Source organism: Lagopus muta, chromosome 15, assembly GCF_023343835.1.
Source record: "Lagopus muta isolate bLagMut1 chromosome 15, bLagMut1 primary, whole genome shotgun sequence".
In the NCBI taxonomy this organism is placed as follows: Eukaryota; Metazoa; Chordata; class Aves; order Galliformes; family Phasianidae; genus Lagopus; species Lagopus muta.
This window is the reverse complement of record NC_064447.1, coordinates 6,198,858-6,222,021: the sequence shown is the minus strand read 5'-3', so window position 1 is coordinate 6,222,021 and position 23,164 is coordinate 6,198,858. Positions and strand designations below refer to the sequence as shown.

Below are 23,164 nucleotides of genomic sequence, written 5' to 3'. Positions count from 1 at the left end.
GAGATTTAGGTTGGATGTCAGGGGGAAATTCTTTACAGAGAGTGGTGAGGTGCTGGAACAGCTGCCCAGAGAGGTTGTGGATGCCCCGTCCATCCCTGGAGGTGTTCAAGGCTGGGCATGGATGGGGTCCTGGGCAGCCTGGTCTAGTATTGAATGTGGAGGTTGGTGGCCCTGCATGTGGCAGGGGGGTTGGAGATTCATGGTCCTTGAGGTCCCTTCCAACCCTGGCCATTCTGTGATTCTGTGATTCTATTTTACAGAAGACAGGTAAGATGTTAAGTGCAGGCTTATGTAACATCAGTAAAGCTGTCCCTCGATCCTTCACTTCGTACCCACCCGATCGACCCGTTTCTCGGTCGTTCTGAGCACACTTCTGTTCCCCTATCCATATTCGGAAGCCTTTCTCCGTGCTGCCGCCTTACAACCATCCTGCAGCTTCAACAAAAGCAGGCTGAAACACCTTTAACTACAGGACGGGAATCCCTACGCCAGGCTCGCGGTGCAGCCGCAGCTCTCCGCCGCTCGGCCGGGCTGCGGGGCGGCCCCGTTCCCTGAGGGGGCGGCCGTGCGAGCGGAGGAGCCCCCGGCCCCGCGCCATCTCAGCCCGAGCCGCCCGCCCGCAGGCGCCGCCGCGCACCTCAGCGCGGGCGACGAGGCTCCGCCGCGCCTCAGCCCTGAGCGGGCCGCGCCCGGTTCCGGCGGGATCCTTCTCCCTCTGACACCTCCGGGCGCCGGCGACTGCCACACCCCGCAACCGCGGCATGAAGCAGGTAGAGGCGCGGGCGGGCGGCGCGGGGCGGCGGGCTGCGGCGGCGGCGCGGCCTCCCCGCCCCTCGGCGCTGACGGGAGCGCTGTGGGGGTCCCCGCCGCAGGCGCTGGTGGACGACACCGAGGACGTGTCTCTGGACTTCGGCAGCGAGGAGGAGCTGGCGCTGCGGAAAGCCAAAATCAGGTAACGGGGAGCGGAGCGGATCGGGCCCCGCCCCCCCACCGCCAGCCGCTGCTGCCGCGTTGCGCTCGGGCCGCGTTGCGCGCTGCAGGGAGGGCCCTGACACAGCGCCCCGCCGCACCGCAGCACCGCCATACCGCAGCGTTCTGCTGCCTGGAGCCGAAGGGCCCACAGCCAGAGGCTGTCACAAGATGAGGTGTATCGTAGCATCATAGAACGGTTTGGGTTGGAAGAGACCTTAAAAACCATCCAGCTCCAACCTTCCCCCTGATCGCGGGTTGCCACCCAGCAGATCAGGCTGCCAGGCCCATGCAGCCTCCAGAACTTATCTGGGTAACCTGTGCCAGTGCCTCGCCGCCCTCTGAATAAAGGCCAGCTCCTTCGGCCTGTCTTCACAGGAGCGCTGCTCCAGCCCTTTGATCATCTTCATGGCCCTCCTCTGGATCTGCTCCAACAGCTGTCAAAGCGAATTGCCCATACACACTCATCAATACTTCATGTAATCATCTTCTGTTGATACTGATCTCTTCCCTCCCACCAAGCTCCAGATGACTGTGGTAGATTGCAACATTAGCATGTTCTGTAGGCATAAATAAAATAAAGGACACTAAGCCTGCACAGCTTATCTGAGGCACACAAGCAGTCGTGCAGCTTTACAATACAATTGCTCAGCTCTACCAGTATCTGGTGGAACGTCTCAGCCCTTCCACTGCACTAGACTTGCAGTCTGGCTCCATGGTGAGCTGCCATGACACAGCATTAACATCCCCAGAACTGTTTTCTGTGTTCTCTGCCATGGCAGCAGGTTTGAGGAAGGTTTGCATTCTGTTCTGTATTATGGTGTGATTCTGAAGCGCATGGCTTGAATGGAGGTGACTAAACTGGGAACTAAAACTTGCAAGTGTTGTATGCAGCAGACACAGTGGAACCAGACTGGAGTCTGGTGGGAACTGGAACTGTACTGAAGTGCTTGCTTCAGACCTGTGGCACCAGCCCTGTATAGTAGAACCAGCTCTGTTCTGCAGGTTCATGCTCCCTGATAACCATACCACAGTGGGCTCACTTTGCTTAGATGATTATTTCACCAAAGACTGCTCTTTTTTCTTACCCTCATTGTGACAATGCTAAAGGATAATCTCTTATTGAAATATTTTGTGCTGTAGAATACAGAAATGAAACTGCTCAGATTCTTTGGAAATAGAAAAACAAACTTCTCTGTGAGCAGTTGTGCAAATGAGCCTGGTACACAGCCATGAGCTGCAGAACTTCATTGCCTGTAAGAAGTCATAATGACATATTCTGGACGTTTGTTTTTATTAAACCTTATCCCACTTTCATACATCTTGGACTTACTCAGTTTGCACGAGCCATGACAAGTTGTACATTTGTGATTCTCCAGCATGTGTGCAAGTGCTCTTGAGAACCAAAAGGTGGTTGGTGGCTGCTTCTGTTAGGAGGAGAGCACAACCTTGCACAACTTGGAGCTCTGTGCAGTATCAAAACATTTAATCAGGATCAAGCAGGAGCATATGCTCACATCTGTTTCACGTTAGTCAAGTAACACAAGATGATGGAGCCAGAGGGTCTGGTTGCTCAAAATTGGCCTAAATATATCTGAAGTTCTGGACAGGAGGTGCAAAGAGTGGCATGCAGAGCTGCTGTGGCACTTGGCGCAGGTGCCTGGGCAACACTGGATCAGTGGTACACTGTAGGGCTGACCCAGTTTGATCCCTTAATGCAGGGTCCAACTAAATTCACAGCAGTTCATTCCTATCCTGACAGCCATCATCCTTTTGAATGGAACAAAGTTATTAATGATATAATTGGTAATAGTTTAGTCTTATGAGAAGTTGGTGTGCATTTAAAGCCTACACTGTCTTCCGTCAGTACAAGAAATCATGTTAGTTCATACAATTTCTTAATTGCTACCATACTTCTGGGAACTGTATTTTTAAAAAAATGTATCGAGTACAATTGAAAATGTATTCACTGAGAGCTGTATAGCTTATGTCAAAAAGCATGCAGAGGCTTCGCCTTCACGCCTGAACAGTTTCTTTTATCTCAGATTATTTGTTCAAAGTTCTGTGCCTATATGGTAGAAGCTGTAAGCTTCACCTGGTGGCTGCAAGTTAGGGAAATGCATGTTTGCTCTGCTGGATGAGGAAGCAAACAGTATGAACCAGTTTAGTTTCAGAATTCAGAATCAGAAAACATATTTATTGTTAGCATATATAGGTGCACATGTTCTGTGAATGAGGGAGTCATGCAGGGAACAACATGCCAGTGCTGAGCAGTCTAACTCTTCCTCCCCTCGGACCTGCAGATGTGTCTCTGGCCTGAGCAGCTCTATCTCTATATCTCTGTGAGGGGCTTGACTCTCTGTAGTCCCCACAAAAAGCATTCAGGGCTGTAACAAACGTGGGCCTCCTGCTTCTCCAGAGTGCCCCCAGCATAACTATAAAAGCTGTCTGCCCTGATGCTCTCCAGGGTTGCAGCCTACAAGTAGCCCTTATTACTTCAACTTACTATTTGTGCAGCTGAACTCTTACATCATGTTGAACAAGAAGTACCAAGGCAGGATCTGCTTTTAGCAGCTCACAGGATTCCTTCCGCCTGTGTAAGAAAAAACCCCTTTCATTTCACATGTCACGTGTTTATCTGTAAATCAGAAGTTTTTTGGAAAGTCTGTGGTTAGTGTGGGCACAGCAGTACATGCAAGCTTCAGCTGTGTGTCATTCTTGCTTTTCCAGTCAGGCATCTTTACTACAAGCACAATATTTCCATTATATAATAGTTGACTTCTACAATAAATAGGTAAATAAATAGGTATGGAGTAATAATATTATAATGAAGGAATATATATAGTAAGTACTATAATTTAAACTCCAGTCAAATTTTTATAATATATTCAAATATTTTTATAATATATTCAAAGATTTATAATATGCATATGAAATTTTTAATTATACATAATATAATAAGAAATAAAATAGTCAGATAATTAATGAAGGTTTGGGCCATACTACTCTTAATCACTTAAAGAGATAGAGGGGCTTTGTGAAACAATCACAGATGGAAATAAACCATCTTATTTGGAAAACAGATTTTATTCATTGTGGCTTCAAGGGAGGACGTTACTCAGGTGGAATGGCTTTTAATTAACTGTCCTTTTAAACTCACAGAAACCAGCTGTTTCTGTTGTCTTGCACTTGGCATATTACCTGGACTGTGCATCTTACAGCATTCCTCCAAGCCCACGTCCTACTGTACAGACCAACATTGAACTCTGTACAGTTGGTTCTTCTACTGAAATTTCCCTCAGTTTTGTTGTAGGCCAAATTTCCTTTGAGAAGCACAGCACAGATATGCTGTGAAATTAATGACCATTCATTCAGAAGAACTGTAAACTTCCTAAATTGTACTCCCTCTGTAAAAGGAAGTGTTCACTTTCAGTTATTCCATATGAAAGCTCATTTTGTCTTATTTTATGTCATTTTAATTCCAGAGAGTTGCTGGTCTTGTTTTCAAAGTGCTTTGGAAAGACACAAGATCTGTCTCAATTAATTCCTTTGTGCTCTGCCATACAGATGGAGGAGCTGGGACTGCAGTGCTGAATGCAACCACTCACCAGATTCCTTTACACAGCACCACGAAGCTCATGGCTGTGCAGGTTTTGTTCCATCTTTGAGGAAGCATTAATACAACAATTGCTGTTCTTAGTTGTAGGCTGGAGGTTGGTTATTGGATGTATCATCACTTTGATCATTTATCAACATCTCAGATAACAACTACAAACTGAGATGTCACTGTACACCAGAAATAGTTGCTGTACTGCACTGTCAGCATATACACTAACTGTCCTCCTTGTCCCATAACTTCCTAAGTGCTCTGTGTTGTTTTTCCAGGCACCCACTGGCCACCTTTTTCCACCTGTTTTTCCGAGTGAGTGCTATTATTACCTACTTGTTCTGTGACTGGTTCAGCAACAGCTTTGTTGCCTGTTTTGTCACTATTCTCCTTCTTCTATCCTTTGACTTTTGGTCAGTTAAGGTAAGATGATCCTGAACAGTAATTACCTTTGAAAGTATTGTTATGCCATTAACAAATATATATACTATTAATAAAAAGGGAAGATATATACTGAAAGGGAGACAGACATTGTGATCTGTTGATTTAGTAAATGGGTCAATCCTGTTTTATACAAGGCTTTTACATATCATAGTCACTGGTGTAAGTTACTAACATGGTAGGAAAGCAGCCTTGCCACAGACAGATTTGTTTGTATACTTTGTGTATCCGGAAAAAATAGATAGTAGTTTTCAATAAGGATGGGAAAGGACCCAGAGGATGCCTATAGCTGTGCCTCACAGCCCTCAGAGGGCCCAGCTGTGGTACCAACACCATCGTGATGGCCCAGGGGGTTGGTGGGGCCAGCCCAGAGTCCCCAGGGGTGCAAAGAACAAAGTTTAAATCCTGTGTGAAACACTGATGTGTCTCCAACTTACAGTAAAATTATAGTATTGATCCAGGTTCAAAAATACTTTCTTAATTTAATTGTTTGCTTGATTCCAAGCAGCTCACTTGTTTATAATTAATTTTCCATTTTTTTTCCCAGTGTGTTTTTGGTTGGTGTTCTCTCAGTAAGAATTTATCAGTCTTCTCCAAGTAACTGACTTAGGAAAGATGCACCCTATCATTTCTTATCTAAGTTAATATTATTGTGCTAATGATCAGATTAGGAGAACGGTCTCTCCATTTCTATTAACTCATCTGTTCTTAGTGACTGTTGTGCACAAATTGACAGAGGCTTTAGAAATAAATTTAGTATTTGGTAAGAAATACCATTTTCAGACATGCTTGTCTTTATTTTAAATGTTTTCTGACAAATGAGTGATGCAGCTGCTTAATGCAAATGTTTCTGTCACTAGAATGTGACAGGAAGACTCTTGGTTGGTTTACGTTGGTGGAACCAGATTGATGAAGATGGAAAAAGTCACTGGGTATTTGAAGCAAAAAGGGTAAGAATGATAATTAAAGGCACATGACAAGCAGAAAGCGTGTGAAAAGCTTGTCGTATCCATACTAATTAAAAAAAAGAACAAATGAGAACAACTTATAATGAATCCATCTTCCCGTAGTTATTTACAAAACAGAATTATCTTCAGGAAGGAACTATGTTGAAAGCAAGGCTGAATAGTTCAAATTCATTTCTTAAAAGTTAGTATCGTTTATTCATGCTCATGGGCAGCAGCACCCAGATTCTGGAGCATTCTAACACTGCTAGTGCTGAGCAAAGAAGCTCCATCAAATGGCACTTGGCATTGCTGCTAGAGTCAAGACTGCCAGTTCCACATTTGTTTGCTAACACAGTGTCCAGCACCCCAGCAGACAAGAGTTTGGTCGAACAACACTCAAGTGTTGCACAGTAGGTCACCCTTTTTATGCAAAGCCAGAGGTGCACACAACTGAGGTGTTGAGCCCAACGGGAACTGCCCCAGAGATGCAGGCCAGCAGTGCCCTCTAGCAGCCCTGTGTGCAGCTGGGGCTGTACGTGCAGGAATGCAGCAGGCAGCGTGGCTGCACACCAGTAAGAGGAGAGCAGAGGTCAGCTTTCTGCCTGTAATTTAAGTGAAATCTAGGATACAAGCAAGTCTGCAGGAAAGCAAGGAAGCTGGAAGACCTCCAGTGTATCACAGTTTTGTGGAGCTGAGAAAGACAGCAAGAGCTTTCTTGGCACTTACTGTAAAATGAGTAAGTGCATTGCCTACTTCACTTACTGCAGTTTGTCAGTCAGTACAAAGTCCGCTCACCTCTGTGGGCTCGAGCCTTCAAAAACTTCTGGCAAATAGGTTGATTAACGTGGGGATCATAACAACAGAGGAAGGAAGGTATAAATAGGGTAAATTGTATTTTTGTCCTTGTTTACTGATCATGGCACAGCCTGGGGTACCCACTGTTCTCTTACTTCCCAGTCTGGGGCTCCATCTCTTGCCACTCCTCTGACAGCTTTTTAAAATCTCCTCTGTGGGGTGGGTTTGCTTACAAGTGTGACAAGTCATTCAGCACCAACCAGCAACCAATTCCTGGTACACTGCTGCTGCTGGGACAGAAGCTCAACCTAGAAATCCTACCAGCAGCTGAGGTGTGCTGGAAGACAGTAACACACCCTGAACATCACAACTGCCAGCCCTTTAGGTCTTTCAGGTGTGGAGTTCTCTCTGTATTGACTTATTTTTTCCCCTGAACAGTAAGTGCTAGTGCAGCATCTCTGCTGGTAATTTGTTGGTAATTATGGTTACATGTATTAAAATTCTGTTTGTAACACTGTCTTCTGTGTCACACATCTCTCAGGAATCTGAGAGATAGTAGGAATCTGATGCCAAATTGAATTAAATGTAATAAATTCATGTAAAGATTTATGTCAATTCCTCCTTTGTTGATCTGTTAATTATTGTGGGTTTTGGTTTTGTGACTAAAATGTCAATAATTTCCTTTGTAGGTGCCTACAATAGCTGCCTCAACTGAAGCTGAAGCTCGAATCTTTTGGCTTGGCCTCATAATCTGCCCAGTGATTTGGACAGTGTTTTTTTTCAGCACCTTGTTTTCCCTGAAGCTGAAATGGCTGGTAAGTCTGGGGTTACTGAATGAAAGATAGCTGACAAGCAGTGTTAGCTGAGAGAAAACCCAGAGCTGTAGTTTTGCAGAAATCTTTGCATCGAGATCTCTCATGTTACAAAAATCCCAATAAGAATTTGAAATCTGAGGTTTCTGTAGTGAAGCCCTGAGCTCAGGAATGCAACTTTCAGCCTGGCTTTACTATGTTATCAACTGTTGACAGTTTCACCTGTCTCAAGAAGGGCATCTTAAAGGTTGGCAGAATTGTAGCTTCACTTTTAACTACAGCAGCTTACTTTTCCCCAGAGCTGTGTACCCCATACTTGCACTGTGCTAACAGACTTTAAGAAATCATTGTTTTCCCCTGTAAAATTTTCTATTGTGTCTGCATAATCACCACAGAATACATTTTGTTACATTGCTGTGCTAAGTATGAATTTGTTACTGATTTTTAAGAGGTAAAGTGCCTTGCATACATACTGCTACATAACAAACAATACCTGAGATTGCATTTTATTACTTAATGGAACAGGAAATTCATCTGTGGGTATGAGTTGATTGCAAATAATTAACTGCTTTATCGTGGCTCAAATGGCATCACTAAAGAAACAACAGTTAAAATTAAACCAGCAGTTGTTCTCCACCCTTAGTTTTGAAAACCAGAATTGGAGCCAAGCTAGCAATGAAGATGCATGTTGCTCGTACATTGGGAAGCAAGTTCCACAAATGAAAATGGAGTAGCTTCTAGGAAACAAAGTTTCTCTGACCCTATAAGCACCAATGGTTCCACTTATTTTTACTGCCTGCTAATGGTGGATACTGATTTGTATCTATTGATGCTCTCTGTAAACCTGTGAGTTACAGGATCTTACAGCGAGGCATTTGTCAGCAAACGTATCTGCAGGCTTGCTGTGTATCTGCTTGTGAGGATATTAGATATGTCAGGCTTAGAAGAAGTGAAATGATTATAGAATCAGTTGGATAGGTGCTTTTTTCTTTTTTTTTTTTGAATAGGAGCTTAAATATTTCGAGATACAGAATGACTTGAGCCAAAAATTCTAACATTTTTTAAAAAATGTATTTTCTTACAGAAAGGGATTGCTGTGTTTAATATGAATGTATCTCTTTTAAGGTTATTCATTATTTGAAGCAATATATTTCTTTTATATATATAACATCCTTCTTATAACATATGTATGCATATATTTTCCCTGCATACAATCTACATATATGGCAGCACATTCATCTCTGCTAAACTTCTGTTTGTCTGCAGGCTCTTGTCATAGCTGGTATCTCCCTTCAGACTGCTAATTTATATGGATACATCCACTGCAAATTAGGGGGACAGAAAAGCATCAGCAAAATAACTTCAAGGTTTTTTGTCACAGCAGATGTTGCCAAGAGTAAGTATTAAGTTGGTCTGCCAGCAGCAGCCCATGAAGTATCAAATGCTGACCTGCCTCATACTGTTACAGGCTTTGGCTTCTTCCAGATACTGATTCCTAGCATATCTTCTGGCAGGGCTTCCAGCACGTCCACCTTGTGAGCTCCCACCACGGGGCTGCACCAAAGTCACTGCTCTGTATTCAGGAGCTGGCTGAAGCTCCATGGCTGAGCAGCTTCTAAACCCCATGACGAATTTTCTCCGAGTGAAGTGCTCAGTACCATGCTGATTTAGCACAGCACGTGGGCATTGCTGAAAGAGCTACCTTAAACCCTTGGGTTTCCAACAGCCTCTTCCCTGCGTATATTAAATGATGCTAACACCTGCCTGTCATGTTTTCACTCAACAGGACAGAACAGGGGGATTTCAGAAGACCGCACTGAAGGACATGGGAAGACACGGACCAGATAATCAATTAAGGAAAAACAAAAGGAGGAGCAGTAGGAGTACTCACTTATAAAAGCTGTTTTTCATATGAAATTATTGAAGTAAAGCTCTTCTAGAATTGCCTGCATGAAATAATGATTTTCTATCATTTGTGTTTGTGTTATCAATCTCCAAAACCTCTCAATTTACTTCAAAATGACTTTCCCCAAAAGGCAGTTTGCTTGTAGTTGTACAGAAGTTCAAAAAGCAGACATTATCTTGAGAAAAACCTGTAAACTAAACTGAAACTGCTAGATTGTCCTGAGCATTAGAATGCAGCCAGGTGATGATCATTTGTTTAATTCTGAAACTAAAATCAATGAAGTGAAAGTACCTTTTCCTCCTGTACACAACACAGATTTCCCAACTCTTTGATTACTCGGTAAAAAGAAGAGGAAATACAATTGCATAAGGGCAGCTTGGTTAGGGACTGTTATTGTTATTTTAAAAGTGCTCAGGCTTAAGAGTCAGTACAAGGAAAAAAACAGTGTCATGCAGCCACAGTTACGTTGAAGTAATCAAAATCCATTAATCTTATTCTGATTTGTGTAGTAAATACAATTCTGTACTTGTGCTGTTAACTGTAAGCTGCCTAACATCTAGGTGTTTTAAAACCAATGCCAAGTGTAAGGAAAGAGGACATCACTTCGAAAATTCCACTCTAACAACAGATCTTTTCCACTGACAAAGATACTTACGTCATGTTCAGTAAGAGAGACATCTGGCATTGCAACTCATCCTACAGCAGAAGGCAGGACAGAGCCTACTGCACATGCACATAAGAGTTTAGATAGAATGTCCCAGTGTCACTGAAGCCTATTTTACATTCAGCTTTGTGAGTAAGATTTTGTCTATGCACGTTTTCAAAAGCCAACTTCATATTCATGTCATCAGTATGATGACTGGATGCAAACTGCACCCCTGTAACACAGATGAAGGTTTGTTTATTTTATCTAATTAACCTCATAGCATGTTCTGAGACCAGATGTGAATTTCAGTAATCTTGATTAATCTTTATGGAAAAAAAGAGAATGACATTAATACTAAGAATTTATTTGCAGTATACAAAAAGAATACATTCCTTATATTAAGTCAAGGCAAGGCATAAGTTACTTTTCTGTAATTACACATGAAGCATATTTTTATTGCATTCAGATAATCTTTTCTTCTTGAAAATGGTGCTGATCACAGTACTCCTGAATCCCTGGAGAGACAGGGAAAAAGTTATACATAAATACCAATCCTGCTGTCCCCTGCTGCTCTCACAGGTTGGGCCTTTGTCACGGAATTTTGCTGCTATCTTGAAACTGTACATCATTGGCTCCTGGGGTAGTTCATATGCAATTACAACCAGGAGGAGGCAATATTACCCAGCTGTATCACATTTAGTAGGCTCCCCTCGGTGGCCTGCTTAAAAATTGCTTGAGAGCAAGCAAACACACATCTTTTCTTAATGATTTAAGCAAAAGGATGAAAACAGTTATTATATACAACTCAGTCACCAGTTTGTAAGTCTGCCATAACTAACGACCAAAAGAAGTAAAGATTACATTGCATGTTACATTCTTAATTGCTATGCACGTGTACCCTGGTTTGTTTTCTGATTACGTGCAGCAGAAAACCAATTCCTAGCACCTTTAATGCACTGCAGCAGGGATTCACCTTCATGGTGATTTTAGGACTTACTTTGAATTATGTTCCTGTAAGTTGACGTCGCTGGAGACTCAGGCACTTCAGACAAGAAAGACTGACCTTTGTCACAGCTTCTTCCTGGAAGGACAGGAAAAGCATGAAAACAGTGCAACAAGAAACTTGTCTTTAAACTTGTCTTTACTGCTCATCCCACTATCAGTTATATTCCTCCAAGGAACCACTGGTATCCGTTCCTTTTAAGAAATGGTTATGTCAGTGATGGAGCTGCAGCTCACAGTTGTGCAAAGGACCACCATCAGCAGGAGGTTTCAACCGTTACTTTGGAAGTACTGACCTGTTCCTCAAGTCATTAAATCAAGTGTTCATTTCCAATAGCCAGTGAGGAACCAAGGCATCTCACAATCCACAACATGGTTTGAGTCATGCCAGTGAGAGTGAAGAAAGAGCACTAATTTTAATGCTTATCATTTACAAGTTGCTATTCTTCACAGAAGAATTTACTAGCTGTGTTTTCAGGTGATTACATAAAAAAGACACCACATATTTAGAGTAAGGATTATACAGCTGAAAAGACGTGTAATAAAATCCTCATCAAGATGAAACATCAGGTTAAGTAAATTACCCAGCACTTTTCACACCATGGTATGTGTGATTCAGACGCTCTATGTAAAAAAGAATATCTACCTGAGACACAAAACATTTAACATTCTGTCAGACTCCCCAGTGAGAACACCAGCACAGTTTTAAAGCTGTTGTAGTGCAACACAGTAACGTTACCTATTTGAGGATCTAGAGGCACTTTTCCCAGGAGGGAAACATTTAAGTTCTGGCACATCTTCTCTGCACCTCCAGTAGTTGGGGGAAAGATCTGAGATTCTTTCTGGGACAACATGAAAAGAAGAGTTACAGTGCTCCAATTCTGAGAACATGGTATTTTTCCAGAAATGTTTGATTTCAAACAACAGCGAGATAAAGAAATGTTTTAAGATACAGACAGCCTTACCTTGCAGTTTGGACATATAAAGCCACTCATGTTCTCCACAACACCTATGATTGGCAGTTTCACTTTATGACAGAAGTTGATTTCTTTCCGAACATCCTGAAGTGAGACTTCCTACAAACATGAAGAAACAATTGGACTTTATAATGAATTGCTTATAATCAATTGGCGTTGTTCCCTTTGCTTATGTTCATCACAATATCTGTGAATTTGATGTAAATGAATTTCAGACCTCTGATTTTTTCTTTTAAAACCGTACTTCACAGAAATATGCCTTTTTCTATGTGCAAGTCAAGCTATCCCCCAGATTTTAAGTCTTCATGTGACTTTTCTCTACTCCAACTGATTTATGGAAAGCACCAAGCAGCTGGGAGGCAGCACTTTATTTGCTGTCTAACAGTGCACACCTTATTTAAAAACTTATTGACTTCTGAGCTTTAAGCCACTGGTGACCAAATTACAAATGCACAGTGATGCCAGCTCATATCCTGAAGAAGTGAATTAATGCATTTCACTTCACAACACAGATCAGACAGCTTTTGACCGCGAACCACTCAGCTGTGCAGAAGCTCACTCAAGTCCATTACTCCACCAAGGCATCCACCTAGCTCATAAAGCAGCCAGCTGCACACACAGGCAAGTCAGTCAGCTCCCTTCTCTGAAATTAAACACTGATTGTAAGCCAAGCACTTGCTGTGCTGCTTCCGTGAATGGAAATGCAGATCTCTTACCTGAGGGGTCGTAATTATAACAGCGCCATCTATATGCGACGCACTGAGGTACTGCACAATTGAGAGGTGCTCATCTGACGTCCCTGGAGGGGTGTCTACAATCAAGTAGTCAACTTCACCCCAGTCCACATCACGAAGAAATTGTTTGATCAGCCCTAGCAGAGAGGACAAGAACGTGGCATTAAATGAAATAAAAATCCTTGTATATTTCAATCTGCTTCAAATTTTAGAGCCCAGATATGCAAATTCTGACTACAGTCAACTTAAGTGCAGAAGTGCTTATTTTGCAATGAATTAAAACAAACAAAAGGCAAAACCCAAAACCCAATAAAGCACCTGACCCACTGTAGCCATTATTCAAAGAAATGAGAGAGGATATTGAGAAAAAGTTCTGAGATGAAAGCGGAAGCAGTAACACAACTATATTGTGCAGCTCTGGCTCTATTGTGCAAGAAAAATGATGAAGGTATGCTAACTACTACTGAACAGTGTGGAGTATTCACTGCTTCTTGCCATCGCTTACTTTATTAGGTTTGTGCTTTAGCCAAGTAAGCTCATCTTCAGATATTCACTATTCCAATCATGTAAGTTGTTGCTGAAAACCCTGAACACGTACCATTTTTTTTTGGTCCTCTCCAGATGACAGCATCGTCAGGACTACTGAGCAAGAACCCCACTGACATGACACCTAAGTTTTCCTCAACATACTAAAAGAGAAGAGAAACTCCATGCAGAACAGGAGAGAAAGGGTAGAGGGGATACACTACAGGTGACCTTCAGACAAAAAACACCTGGCATTTTCCCTGCATATTTTTCAGATTAATGAGATGTTTTCTGGGGGGTGTAAAAGACCCTCTGTCCACCACAATTAATACAAAAGCACACTGTGCTTCTTCCCCAGCCCTTCTGCTCCTTACAACAGTGTCAAACCCAGCCAGCCACCTCTGGGAACAGCTGCACCGGCTTACCACTGGAGACCATCCTGATCCACTCTGATGAACCTGAAAATTGAAGAGATACATACAAAGTCACACGAGAAATTAATGCAGAAGTTATGTAAAAGATGAACAGAAGATCAAAGAGGATAAAAAGACCTTGCCTATGGATGTGGTGCCACTGTATTGGACCAGGTTAATTAAAAACTGCAGAAGTTAGATCTCCATTAATAAGTGAACTGCTTGAACGCTCTTGCTGGAAACATACCCATGATTTTATATAAACACATTAAACATTTCAGAGCTGATAAAGAGCACCATGCTGGTACAACTCAGGTTCAGCATTCATGGATTAGCAGTAGATTCAGAGCAGCGCCTGCCTGGCAGAACTGGTCACCCCGACTGCCTGTGACTCTCTAACAAATGACACCACGCTGCACATTGGCCATCTCAGCTTTTTTGCTCCCCTGGTTTCCCAATAAACGACCATATAGAAGCCTTAAATCTAAGCGAAGCTTTAGTCTTAATGACACACTGGGGATGCTTTTATCTGACACATTCGCCTCTCGGTATAGCAGCGGTCAGAGCGCACCTGCTCTCCTTCCAGACCCATCATCTTAGGGATGGACGGCCCACAGATGTCGACGTCCAGCAGAGCAACCTGGAACACAAAGCAACGAAGGCCCGTGGAAACGCGCCTGCACAGCAGGGCTCTCAATGCAAAGCCCCGCAGCGCACACCGCAGCGCAATAAGCGGAAAGCCGTTCGCGCCCCACCTGTTTGCCCTCGTCGGCCGCCAGCCCGCGAGCCAGCAGCGCGCTGAACGTGCTCTTCCCCACGCCGCCCTTCCCGGAGAGCACCACCACGATGTGCTTCACGCCACGCAGCCGCTCCCTCAGCTCCGCCGCCTCGGCTGCGGGCAGTGCGGCCGCGTCAGCCCCGCCCCAGCGCGGAGCCCCGTCCCGCGCCCCCGGCCCTCTCACCGTCTTTCTCACCCGGGTCCGTTGCGGCGGCGCCGGCGGCGCAGAGCTTCTGGTTGGGGCATCCCTGACATGCGGCGGCTCGACCCGCCTGGGCGCTGCCAGTTCCCGGGCAGTCTGTAAGGGGATGCGACAGCTGCGGCACGAGTCCCACCGGCGGCGGCGAGCGCCACGACACGCCGTACCCGCGCGGCGCCGCGTCCCTCACCCTCCGGCTGCGACCCGTCCGCCACCTCGGCCATGGCGCCGGCCATACGCCACTTCCGCCGGGAGCGTGGCGCCCTACGCGCATGCGCCTGCAGCCGGGGGTGGCCATACCGCCTGGACGCTAGGGGGCGCTGCAGGACGATAGTGGCCGCGCTGCGCCGTTGCGCGGGTGCTCGTGCTGGGAGTTTTGTGTCTGCGAGGTTATGCGTCGTTCCAGTAAAATAAGGCCACTCGTACAATTTGCGGCGGTTTTGAGTATCTGAGGAAACCGCAGCGGTAAAATTGAGAACCCGAAGGACCCCAGCTGCGCATCCTCTGTGTTAGCAAAGTGTTAGCAAAGAACAGGTGATCTGACAGAGCCGAGCGTTGAGCCATGGCACCGTTCTTCTTCTTTCCTGCGGGAAAATAAAACACCGCTCTAAGTAACTGTCCACATACCAAAGGCAGACTAGGAACAGAAGTCTTGAAGCACTGTTAGTTTATGGGGAGCTGGCCTCTGGGGTCGGCTGTTGACCACTGCCTGTTACACCATTTCCATTTACAGGGCACTGACCTCAGGTAAATGCTGATCACTGTGTGCTACATGCAGAATTACTTGCAGAATTCCTGATGAAATAGCAGCTCCACCTGAGGCCAGGGCTCAGAGCAGTGCTTTGGGTCTGCGCTTCCTTCAAACATGGATCAGATTTGCTGATGTCAGCAAGCCTTTCCACACCATACAGTGAGGCATGTGTGCAAACATTTCTCTTCTCGGGCCAACAGATCATTTCCTGTTCCCAACATTATATAGAAAATTCCCCACACAGAGCAGCAAAATAAACCTCTTCCTTGGAACCCCCTCCCTCCTGAGGCAGTGAGGCCACATCCATCTAGATACAGCTCACACCTCATGGGAAGATAAATATAACTTAACAATAATTTGATTGAAATTCTCTCTTTTTTTTTTCTCTCAGCTGAAGTGTAATATCATGCTAGTGGTCTGCATCATAATGCATATAAATATGTACCTTTTTGTTTTCCCAAATTAAAACAAAAACACAAAAACAAGCTGATTCTGGTAAACCTGATGAGGTTCAGCACGGCAAAGTGCAGAGTTTTGCACTTGGGCTGGAGGAATCCCAGGCATCCATACAGACTGGAAGGAGCAGACCTTGAGAGCAGCCCTGTGAAGAAGGACCTGGGGATCTTGATAGATGAAAAACTTAACATGAGCCAGCAATGTGCTCTTGCGGCTCGGAAGGGAAATGGTATCCTGGGCTCCATCAAAAGAGAGGTGGCCAGCAGGGACAGGGAGGTGATTGTCCCCCTCTACTCTGCTCTTGTGAGGCTCCATCTGGAGTACTGTGTCCAGGTCTGGAGCCACCAGTACAAGAAAGACAGGGAGCTGTTGGAGAGGGTCCAGAGGAGCCACAAAGATGATCAGGGAGTTGGAGCACCTCCACTATGAAGACAGGCTGAGGGTGCTGGGCTTGTTCAGCCTGGAGAAAAGAAGACTGCAGGGTGACTTCATTGCAGCCTTTCAGTACCTAAAGGGAGCCTACAAACAGGAGGGGAATCAACTCTTTGAAAGGGGAGATAACAGCAGGACAAAGGGAAATGGTTTGAAGTTGAGGGAGGGGAGATTTAGGTTGGATGTCAGGGGGAAATTCTTTACAGAGAGTGATGAGGTGCTGGAACAGCTGCCCAGAGAGGTTGTGGATGCCCTGTCCATCCCTGGAGGTGTTCAAGGCTGGGCATGGATGGGGCCCTGGGCAGCCTGGTCTGGTATTAAATGGGGAGGCTGGTGGCCCTGCATGTGGCAGGGGGTTGGAGATTCATGATCCTTGAGGTCCCTTCCAACCCTGGCCATTCTGTAATTCTGTGATTCATAGGTATGTATCTGGAGAAGGAGTGATGATAGCAGCTGTCTTGCATTCAACCTAGAAGAAATCTGCACTGATTTAAGGACACTTAGGATAATACACTTAGAAAATACAGAGCCTAGATACAAACAATTATTTATATTCAAAATCCCTGGCACAGAAAATGGGTTACGATGTGATCTTAGAGCACTGGGTTGCAGGAGCTTTTTGCCAGAATCCTGAAAGGAAAAGCTACAAAAGTAAGTTCTCTGAAAAGCAACCTAATGCTTAAAACATGGGAAAAATCACCAGGAGAGGAAGGCACTGTTGTTTGCATGTGCATTTGGAGCAAACCATCTGCAAACATCATCAGGACAGCCCAAGGCAACACCCAGAGCCTGTGCTTCGGTTCAGGCTTGTTTCTAATGCCTGCAACTGACTGTCACACTCATACTGCATGGATGCAACCTGCAATTCACTCAAGGCAGACCCAGTGAAGGCAAGCCCACAGCCCCATCTGAGAGAGCCTTCAGTAAACATTCTGAAGGGTGGAGCAAAGGCTATGGAATGCGCCCTGTGACACCACTGTGTATCACTGGGTGCCCGCAGCCCAGGACAGCCTGCAGTGGGGCTGCCTGAAGGCAGCTGCCTGAGCCCTGGGCACGATGGAGTTTTTGGGGACCACGCAGGTTGCCAGCTACTGTGGCACGCGGAAGAGCTGCCTGTTCCCGGACCCAGCCCCCACCAGCACCACCAAGGACACCTACCAGTCCTACTACCTACCAGGATGCCGCTACCTCAGTTCCTGGAGGCCCAGTCTGCTTCACAGAGTGGTCTCAGTCCCTCCCAGCTCTGCTGAGCTGTTCAGTCCCACTGGGCGGCCACCCACTGTTCTGCCCACCTTGCGTTCCGCCCTCCATTCCCGCTACAGCACTCGCGACTGGCACCAAGCAAACATGGTTCAGCTAAAAGGCTCTGAAGCCTCCAGGTACTGGGCTGGAAGGCTGAACACTGATTCCTTGCGACTGATGCAAGATAAGGACCAATTGACTCACCAGATGCAACAAGACAGTAGCAGAAACTTGGGAGAGAGGATCTCTAACATTGATTTCTGGAGATCTGAGCTCGCCTATGAGCTAGAGTGTCTGCTCAAAGAGACCCAGGCCTTGGAAACGGCCAAGAAGCGGCTTGAATGTGCTGTAGGTGAAATGCAGGGACCGCTGAAGGTAGGTTTGACACAGCTGCTTACTTCATGACTATGGCTAAATGGGTAAAGAGAATATTTTTCTCTCTGTTGAATGCTATTATAACTTCCACCGTTGTCACCAAGACAGACCGTGGTCAAACATTACCCTTGGTAGGAAGGAAGCCTGGCCACCATGGTCACAGGTCAATACAGGAACCTACCAGGATGCTTCTAAGCCTTCTTCCCCTGTCTTCCCGCTCCAGGAGGCTGAGGCTCCGGCAGGCGCAGGCAGTCATCTCTGTACCTTCCAGGAGAGCAGGCAGTGGCTCAGTGAGCTGCAGCACTCCTGGGCTCCCTGTTCACTAATGGTAGTTACGCAGTCATTCTCTAGAATGTAGATGCAAAACTTCCAAACTTTGATACTGAGTAAGGGTCAAAGGGTTAAAGTATAAGAGTTAGGAGAGATGAGAGTCAGGGATTTTGCCATGGCTAAGTGTAGAACAGAGGTGTTTTAATTAACACAATTTTAAACAAAACGGGCAAGTTGTGATGTAGGCCTTGCTGCACTTTACTGTGCAGCTAATGAAATGAAAGCTTTGGTGGCAGCTAATCCCTAGAAGTATGTATTAACAGGTAAGGTAATGAACCACAGAGACTCATAGCTTTGTGCAGTGGAGCAATCTCCTATTCTGTTTCACCCTCACTGGATATCATTTGCCATGTCAGCTCCGTGGTTCCTTCAGCAAAGTTTTCCACTCTACAATGCAGTACTGTGCCCATTGCAAATGTTCTTTGGTTTGCTTGCAGACAGCCCTGGAATGCTTGTACTACCGCGAGAAGCGGAAGGAGATAGACTTGGTTCATGATGATGTGGAAAAAAACCTCATGAAGGTAAGACTGGACTTACTCATTTATGTTTTAAACTGTGAGAATAACTGAAATCCAACTAAGTGCTTATCAGGGCAAAAGCATTAGCTCATAGCTCATTTGGAAGACTGAAGGTGAGAGAGGAGAAAAAATGGGTTAAACTACATGTAGTGGGAATGATTGATGTTCTGTTCATCCTCCCTGGAACAAGAGGAACAGCCATGCGTCTGTCTGAGGTCCTCTCCAGTTCTGTCTTCTCCTACGAAATGATGTAGAAATAATCTCAAAATTGTTTTTTAGGCCATGTTCTATAAAATTTCTGAAGTCCTTCAGGGCTTACAGTATAAAGTAATTGTTTACTGCCTTGCTGTTTTTATAGTCTTACTGAACAAGGAACATGAGGATTGTAGTGATTGCTAAATCTTTCAAATATAAAAGAAAAAACCCCAAAATGAGTACCATTTTATTAAGATTTGAAAGAAGTTATATTGGAAGCATAAGAAAACTGATACTAGGAAAGAAAATGATGGGACAATGCCATTTCTTCAAGTACTTTTCTGGATTAGAAGATTACAGAAGGATCTGCAGACCAGCTGAATAACCAGAATGTTTGTTCAGCGCCTACAGTGTGCAACTGTACTAACAGCCAGCTCAGCAGGAGAACGAATGGCAGCATGAAGCACTGCTTACTCTTCCAATGTGACCAGATTAAAAAAATATTTAAAAAATGAAAAATAAAGACCGTTTGTGTGATCTCCTGGGGCGCTGCTCTGATTATGGAATGAGCTAGATGGAGTCGATGAGGGCCAACAGAGGCCTGTTCTGTAGGAACAGCAAAGGCACTTGTAACGTCTGTCAATTGTATATGGTGCAGGTACAGAGACAGAACTTGGCATTTCAATTTTGGGGTGTCTTAATGACCTCAAATAATTCAAAGCTTTTTATTTGCTGTTTCAAAACTTAATGATATGAAAAAGCTGTTCACACCGCTAAGAGGGTCTGTTATGCCAAAAAAAAGGGTTTCTGAAAAGGAAAGAGAATGGATGGAGCACCATAAGGTTGTTTGAAGGACTGTAAGTACCACGTTTGCATAGTTTCCAGTGTGGTTTGTTTCAGTATTTTTTATTTATTGTAATCTGAGTGGAAACTTGGCTTTGAATTTCTTTGACTAATATTTACACTTTTGAAGAGTACAAAACTCTTTTATATCAAGGAGCCTACTTCTGAAATCAGATATATTTTCAACCTGCTCTGCTGTTCTTTTAACAAAGTGTTTATATTATTGTAGAAAAATGTAACAGTAGTTGGAGGGTAGTTTAATAGATTAAGGCTCATGTTTCAAGTACATTCATTATACCCAGCCAAAGAAAAATTTGTCCTTATGTTTATCAGAATGACTCTATCCATTAAAATCTACTAGAATGTTTGATATAATATAAAAGGCCATACAGAACCAACTCCAAAGATACAAATTTGTGGCACTGAGGAAGATAGGGACAAAAACACATCCTTTCCTTCTCCACACATCCACACATGAGATGATTTCAATATCTAGAATGCAGAACTATTCACTAAAGCAAATGGAGTTGAAGGAAAGCATTGACATCTGGGTATTTTTCACTCTAGGAGGTTGATATATACAAAGATTGTCAAGAAATACTGGCAAAACTTGCACAAAGAATCAATCATCAGTTGGGGTAAGTATTTACGTTTAATTCCTCTTTTAAAGACAAGAAGCTAAATTCAGCGTTGGCTGGGATCTTATGACATTGAAAACAGCAATTGCAAAATCAGAGGCTTAGCCTGTTAGATGCTGCTTGCCCTTCACTTCTCATTCTTACTAACAATAGAATTTGTTAAGCTGCAGAAGAGCAATACCCATCATTTAAAGCACCAAGACAATTTGCCATCTTCTTCAAAGATTTCTCCCATCTTACAGCCTTGCTAACATGAGAGCTGTTACTGAATGCCCGCTCTCTTTTGCTCTGAGGCTGTCCTGCATGCCACACAAACAACTATCTCGTGTTTTTCACCCATGTGGTCATTTGCCATCAAAATGAAAAGCGCCATTCCATGCGCAGAGTTAAATGCAGTTCTTTGGGGAGCGTTCTGAAGCTAAAAGGTGAGCGGGGTGAAATGGTACAGCAGCTCCCTCTAGCTAAATTACAGCGCAAAGCATTTTCATGCCACCATAAGTGCCAGCAGATGATATACTGAAGCATGGGAGGGTGTTAATGAAGGCAGTTAGCTAAAGTACGGAGTACTAAAGCTTCGAAGATAGTTCAGATTAAAGTAAGACTTTCCCCTCCACAGTATCAACAGAGATGCGCAGCATGCCCTGGAGCAGGATCTTTCTGACAAAAACTCAGCCCATTTTATTGACACGAAGTGCTTTAACCTGAGGAACACATCAGACAGCATCAACTTCTACCATGGAGTGGAGAAAGCAGATGGGACGTGAGTACGAGTGGTCGCTGCTGTCTTCTCTTTCCAAGCAGGAGCCTGATTACAGCACAAGTTCTAGCCTCATATTTGAAAAGTGGCAGGAAAAGAAGTGTCTCTGTATGGCCCTAAGGCCTTTCCTTGGTGTGAACCCTCCATCATCCTCAATCAGTGCCTGCTTTCTAACAGCTGCTGTGGTTGGAGAGCAGACAGGAGCTGACAGTCTGCAGCACCCACAATACTGTGCACTGAGCTGCTGCAGAGAGAGCAATCATTTACAAACATGTTGCAGCTGACTCGTTGCCTTCAAACTGCTTCATGCAGATCTCTCTTTTTGGTTTTTATTTATAATCTTCTGTGTTCTTCAGGTTTCAAAATCCATGAAATCAAAGCAAAATATAACTGTGGTGTGCAGTTAAGTGCAGCGGGGTGAGCAGCATGCAGGTGAACACCAAAGACTATTTATCTTTTCATAAAAATAGCTTGGATTATTTGGAAATTAGCCCATCAAGATGTACAGGACGTGCATTAAACAGCATGACTGAAAGGATTTAATAGATTTTAGCATGACTGAAATTTTGCAGTTATATACAGTTTTAAAACTGTATATCATAGTTTACTTATGAACACCTGCATCCAATTCTAAAGTAATAGCAGAAGAAAAACAACATGCAATAGAGGGCAGTGTTTTTGTGCTAATGACTTGTTAATGCACTGCTCACTTGAACAGAGCAGTATCTAAATGGTGAACATACTCCACAATTTCAGATGATGGCGACTCTGTCTTGCTGAACAGTGGAGGGAAAAAATGTGCACTATTTGTTTACTAACAGAACATAAGATCACCTCATTCACTACTGAAATAAGGGAGTAAATGAGAAAACCTTGGCAGGAGTTCTGCTGACTCCAGTCATACTACCGACTCTTAGTATTAGCAATGAAAATAAAAATATGCTTGTGGATAAGTTTTACGGCCCTTTTCCTTTTTCACCAACCATAATCCAAAGCAATGCCAGTTTTCATTAACATCTAACTGAAATAATCTGGCAAACTGAGATGTACACGCAGCACTTGGGAGCAGAGCAGGTGTATTCTGCCTGAATCATTCAACAGAGCCAGCCAGATAAATTACAGTCTGGAAGAACAATGTTAAAAACCAGATCAGGTATTAAGTATTTCAAACCATCAAGATGGAAACCTGCTTGGGAACTCAATTTTCTGATCAGAAAATGAATATAATACATCAGACCAAAAAGAAAAAAAAACAACAAAAAAACAACCACCGAAACCACGAAACCACCCTACAGAAAGTACACTGAGATTGGCTGGATAAGTTGTAAGCACTGTCAGCTCAGCCTTAATACACTGACTTATGCAGTCTTGAAATCGTGTTGGGTGCCCAAGACTTTTCAGGGCAACTACTGAAATAAATGTGTAGTACTAAAGACTTCCAAATACGTTGGGAAGATCAGTGCTTCAGTTTAGAGAGACAGGGACACCCTATGAAAAACTGGGAAAAAAAAGGGGGGAGCCACTGAGAAAACAAGACATGGCAAAATTCAGTTATTTCATCCCTTAATCTCATTTTTCAGGTAAAATCTAAAGAAAAAAAATAGAAGACTGAAAAAATGGCAAAACTTTCCCTGCAGATTTAACATACAAGCATCGTTCTTAGAGGGAAGTTTTGCATAAAGCAGGATGTTTAAATGCAGGCAGAAGTTTTTCTCAGCCTTTCCTTCTGGCAACTAAAAGATAAACCTTTTCATAAAATATTCTGATTTTTTTCTGGTTGAAGGGCAGAGTGATCTGGTAGGCTGAGCAATGCATTAAAGAAGGCAGCTTATACAGCACCACTTCTTGCTGGGGGCTCAGGCAGCAATCTTAGGGC

General features: G+C 44.0%; 3 protein-coding genes across 5 annotated transcripts in view; 2 read left to right on the top strand and 1 right to left on the bottom strand.

Moving 5' to 3' along the window:
• Positions 1-591: 591 nt before the first annotated feature.
• Positions 592-10,357, top strand: TVP23A (trans-golgi network vesicle protein 23 homolog A). Of its 2 annotated transcripts, XM_048962312.1 has the most exons (7): positions 592-770; positions 873-952; positions 4,855-4,999; positions 5,878-5,967; positions 7,449-7,574; positions 8,838-8,967; positions 9,358-10,357. In XM_048962312.1, exons 1-7 carry the CDS (start codon positions 762-764, stop codon positions 9,417-9,419), a joined length of 642 nt encoding a protein of 213 aa, XP_048818269.1. In that variant the 5' UTR covers positions 592-761; the 3' UTR covers positions 9,420-10,357. The 2 variants fall into 2 exon arrangements, with proteins under 2 accessions (XP_048818269.1, XP_048818268.1); XM_048962311.1 differs by having other exon boundaries at positions 762-952.
• A 114-nt stretch (positions 10,358-10,471) lies between these two features.
• NUBP1 (NUBP iron-sulfur cluster assembly factor 1, cytosolic) lies at positions 10,472-15,075 on the bottom strand. Of its 2 annotated transcripts, XM_048962309.1 has the most exons (11): positions 14,942-14,975; positions 14,749-14,850; positions 14,530-14,666; positions 14,346-14,414; positions 13,787-13,819; positions 13,435-13,525; positions 12,819-12,973; positions 12,091-12,201; positions 11,865-11,967; positions 11,121-11,204; positions 10,472-10,638 (listed from the first exon to the last, which is right to left on the bottom strand). In XM_048962309.1, the coding sequence occupies exons 1-11, from the start codon at positions 14,973-14,975 to the stop codon at positions 10,586-10,588; spliced, it is 972 nt and encodes a 323-aa protein (XP_048818266.1). In that variant the 3' UTR covers positions 10,472-10,585. The 2 variants fall into 2 exon arrangements, with proteins under 2 accessions (XP_048818266.1, XP_048818267.1); XM_048962310.1 differs by lacking the exon at positions 14,530-14,666 and having other exon boundaries at positions 14,942-15,075.
• A 1,677-nt stretch (positions 15,076-16,752) lies between these two features.
• TEKT5 (tektin 5) overlaps positions 16,753-23,164 on the top strand; it is a 21,338-nt gene continuing 14,926 nt past the window's right edge. Inside the window, exons 1-4 of the mRNA XM_048962308.1 lie at positions 16,753-18,007; positions 18,775-18,858; positions 20,461-20,531; positions 21,148-21,291. Coding sequence (XP_048818265.1) covers positions 17,447-18,007; positions 18,775-18,858; positions 20,461-20,531; positions 21,148-21,291 — 860 coding nt within the window. The 5' untranslated portion in view covers positions 16,753-17,446. The remainder of the gene's footprint in view (positions 18,008-18,774; positions 18,859-20,460; positions 20,532-21,147; positions 21,292-23,164) is intronic.

Excerpts from the sequence above, each read along its gene's own strand:
- TVP23A (XM_048962311.1), top strand. The coding sequence starts at position 762 with ATGAAGCAGGTAGAGGCGCGGGCGGGCGGCGCGGGGCGGCGGGCTGCG. Across the intron at positions 5,968-7,448 it reads GGGTATTTGAAGCAAAAAGG|GTGCCTACAATAGCTGCCTC; the intron begins GTAAGAATGATA and ends TTTCCTTTGTAG. Across the intron at positions 7,575-8,837 it reads CCCTGAAGCTGAAATGGCTG|GCTCTTGTCATAGCTGGTAT; the intron begins GTAAGTCTGGGG and ends GTTTGTCTGCAG.
- NUBP1 (XM_048962309.1), bottom strand. The coding sequence starts at position 14,975 with ATGGCCGAGGTGGCGGACGGGTCGCAGCCGGAGG. Across the intron at positions 14,415-14,529 it reads CGGCCGACGAGGGCAAACAG|GTTGCTCTGCTGGACGTCGA; the intron begins GTGGGGCGCGAA and ends TTTGTGTTCCAG. Across the intron at positions 10,639-11,120 it reads TTACAGGAACATAATTCAAA|GGATTCAGGAGTACTGTGAT; the intron begins GTAAGTCCTAAA and ends CTGTCTCTCCAG.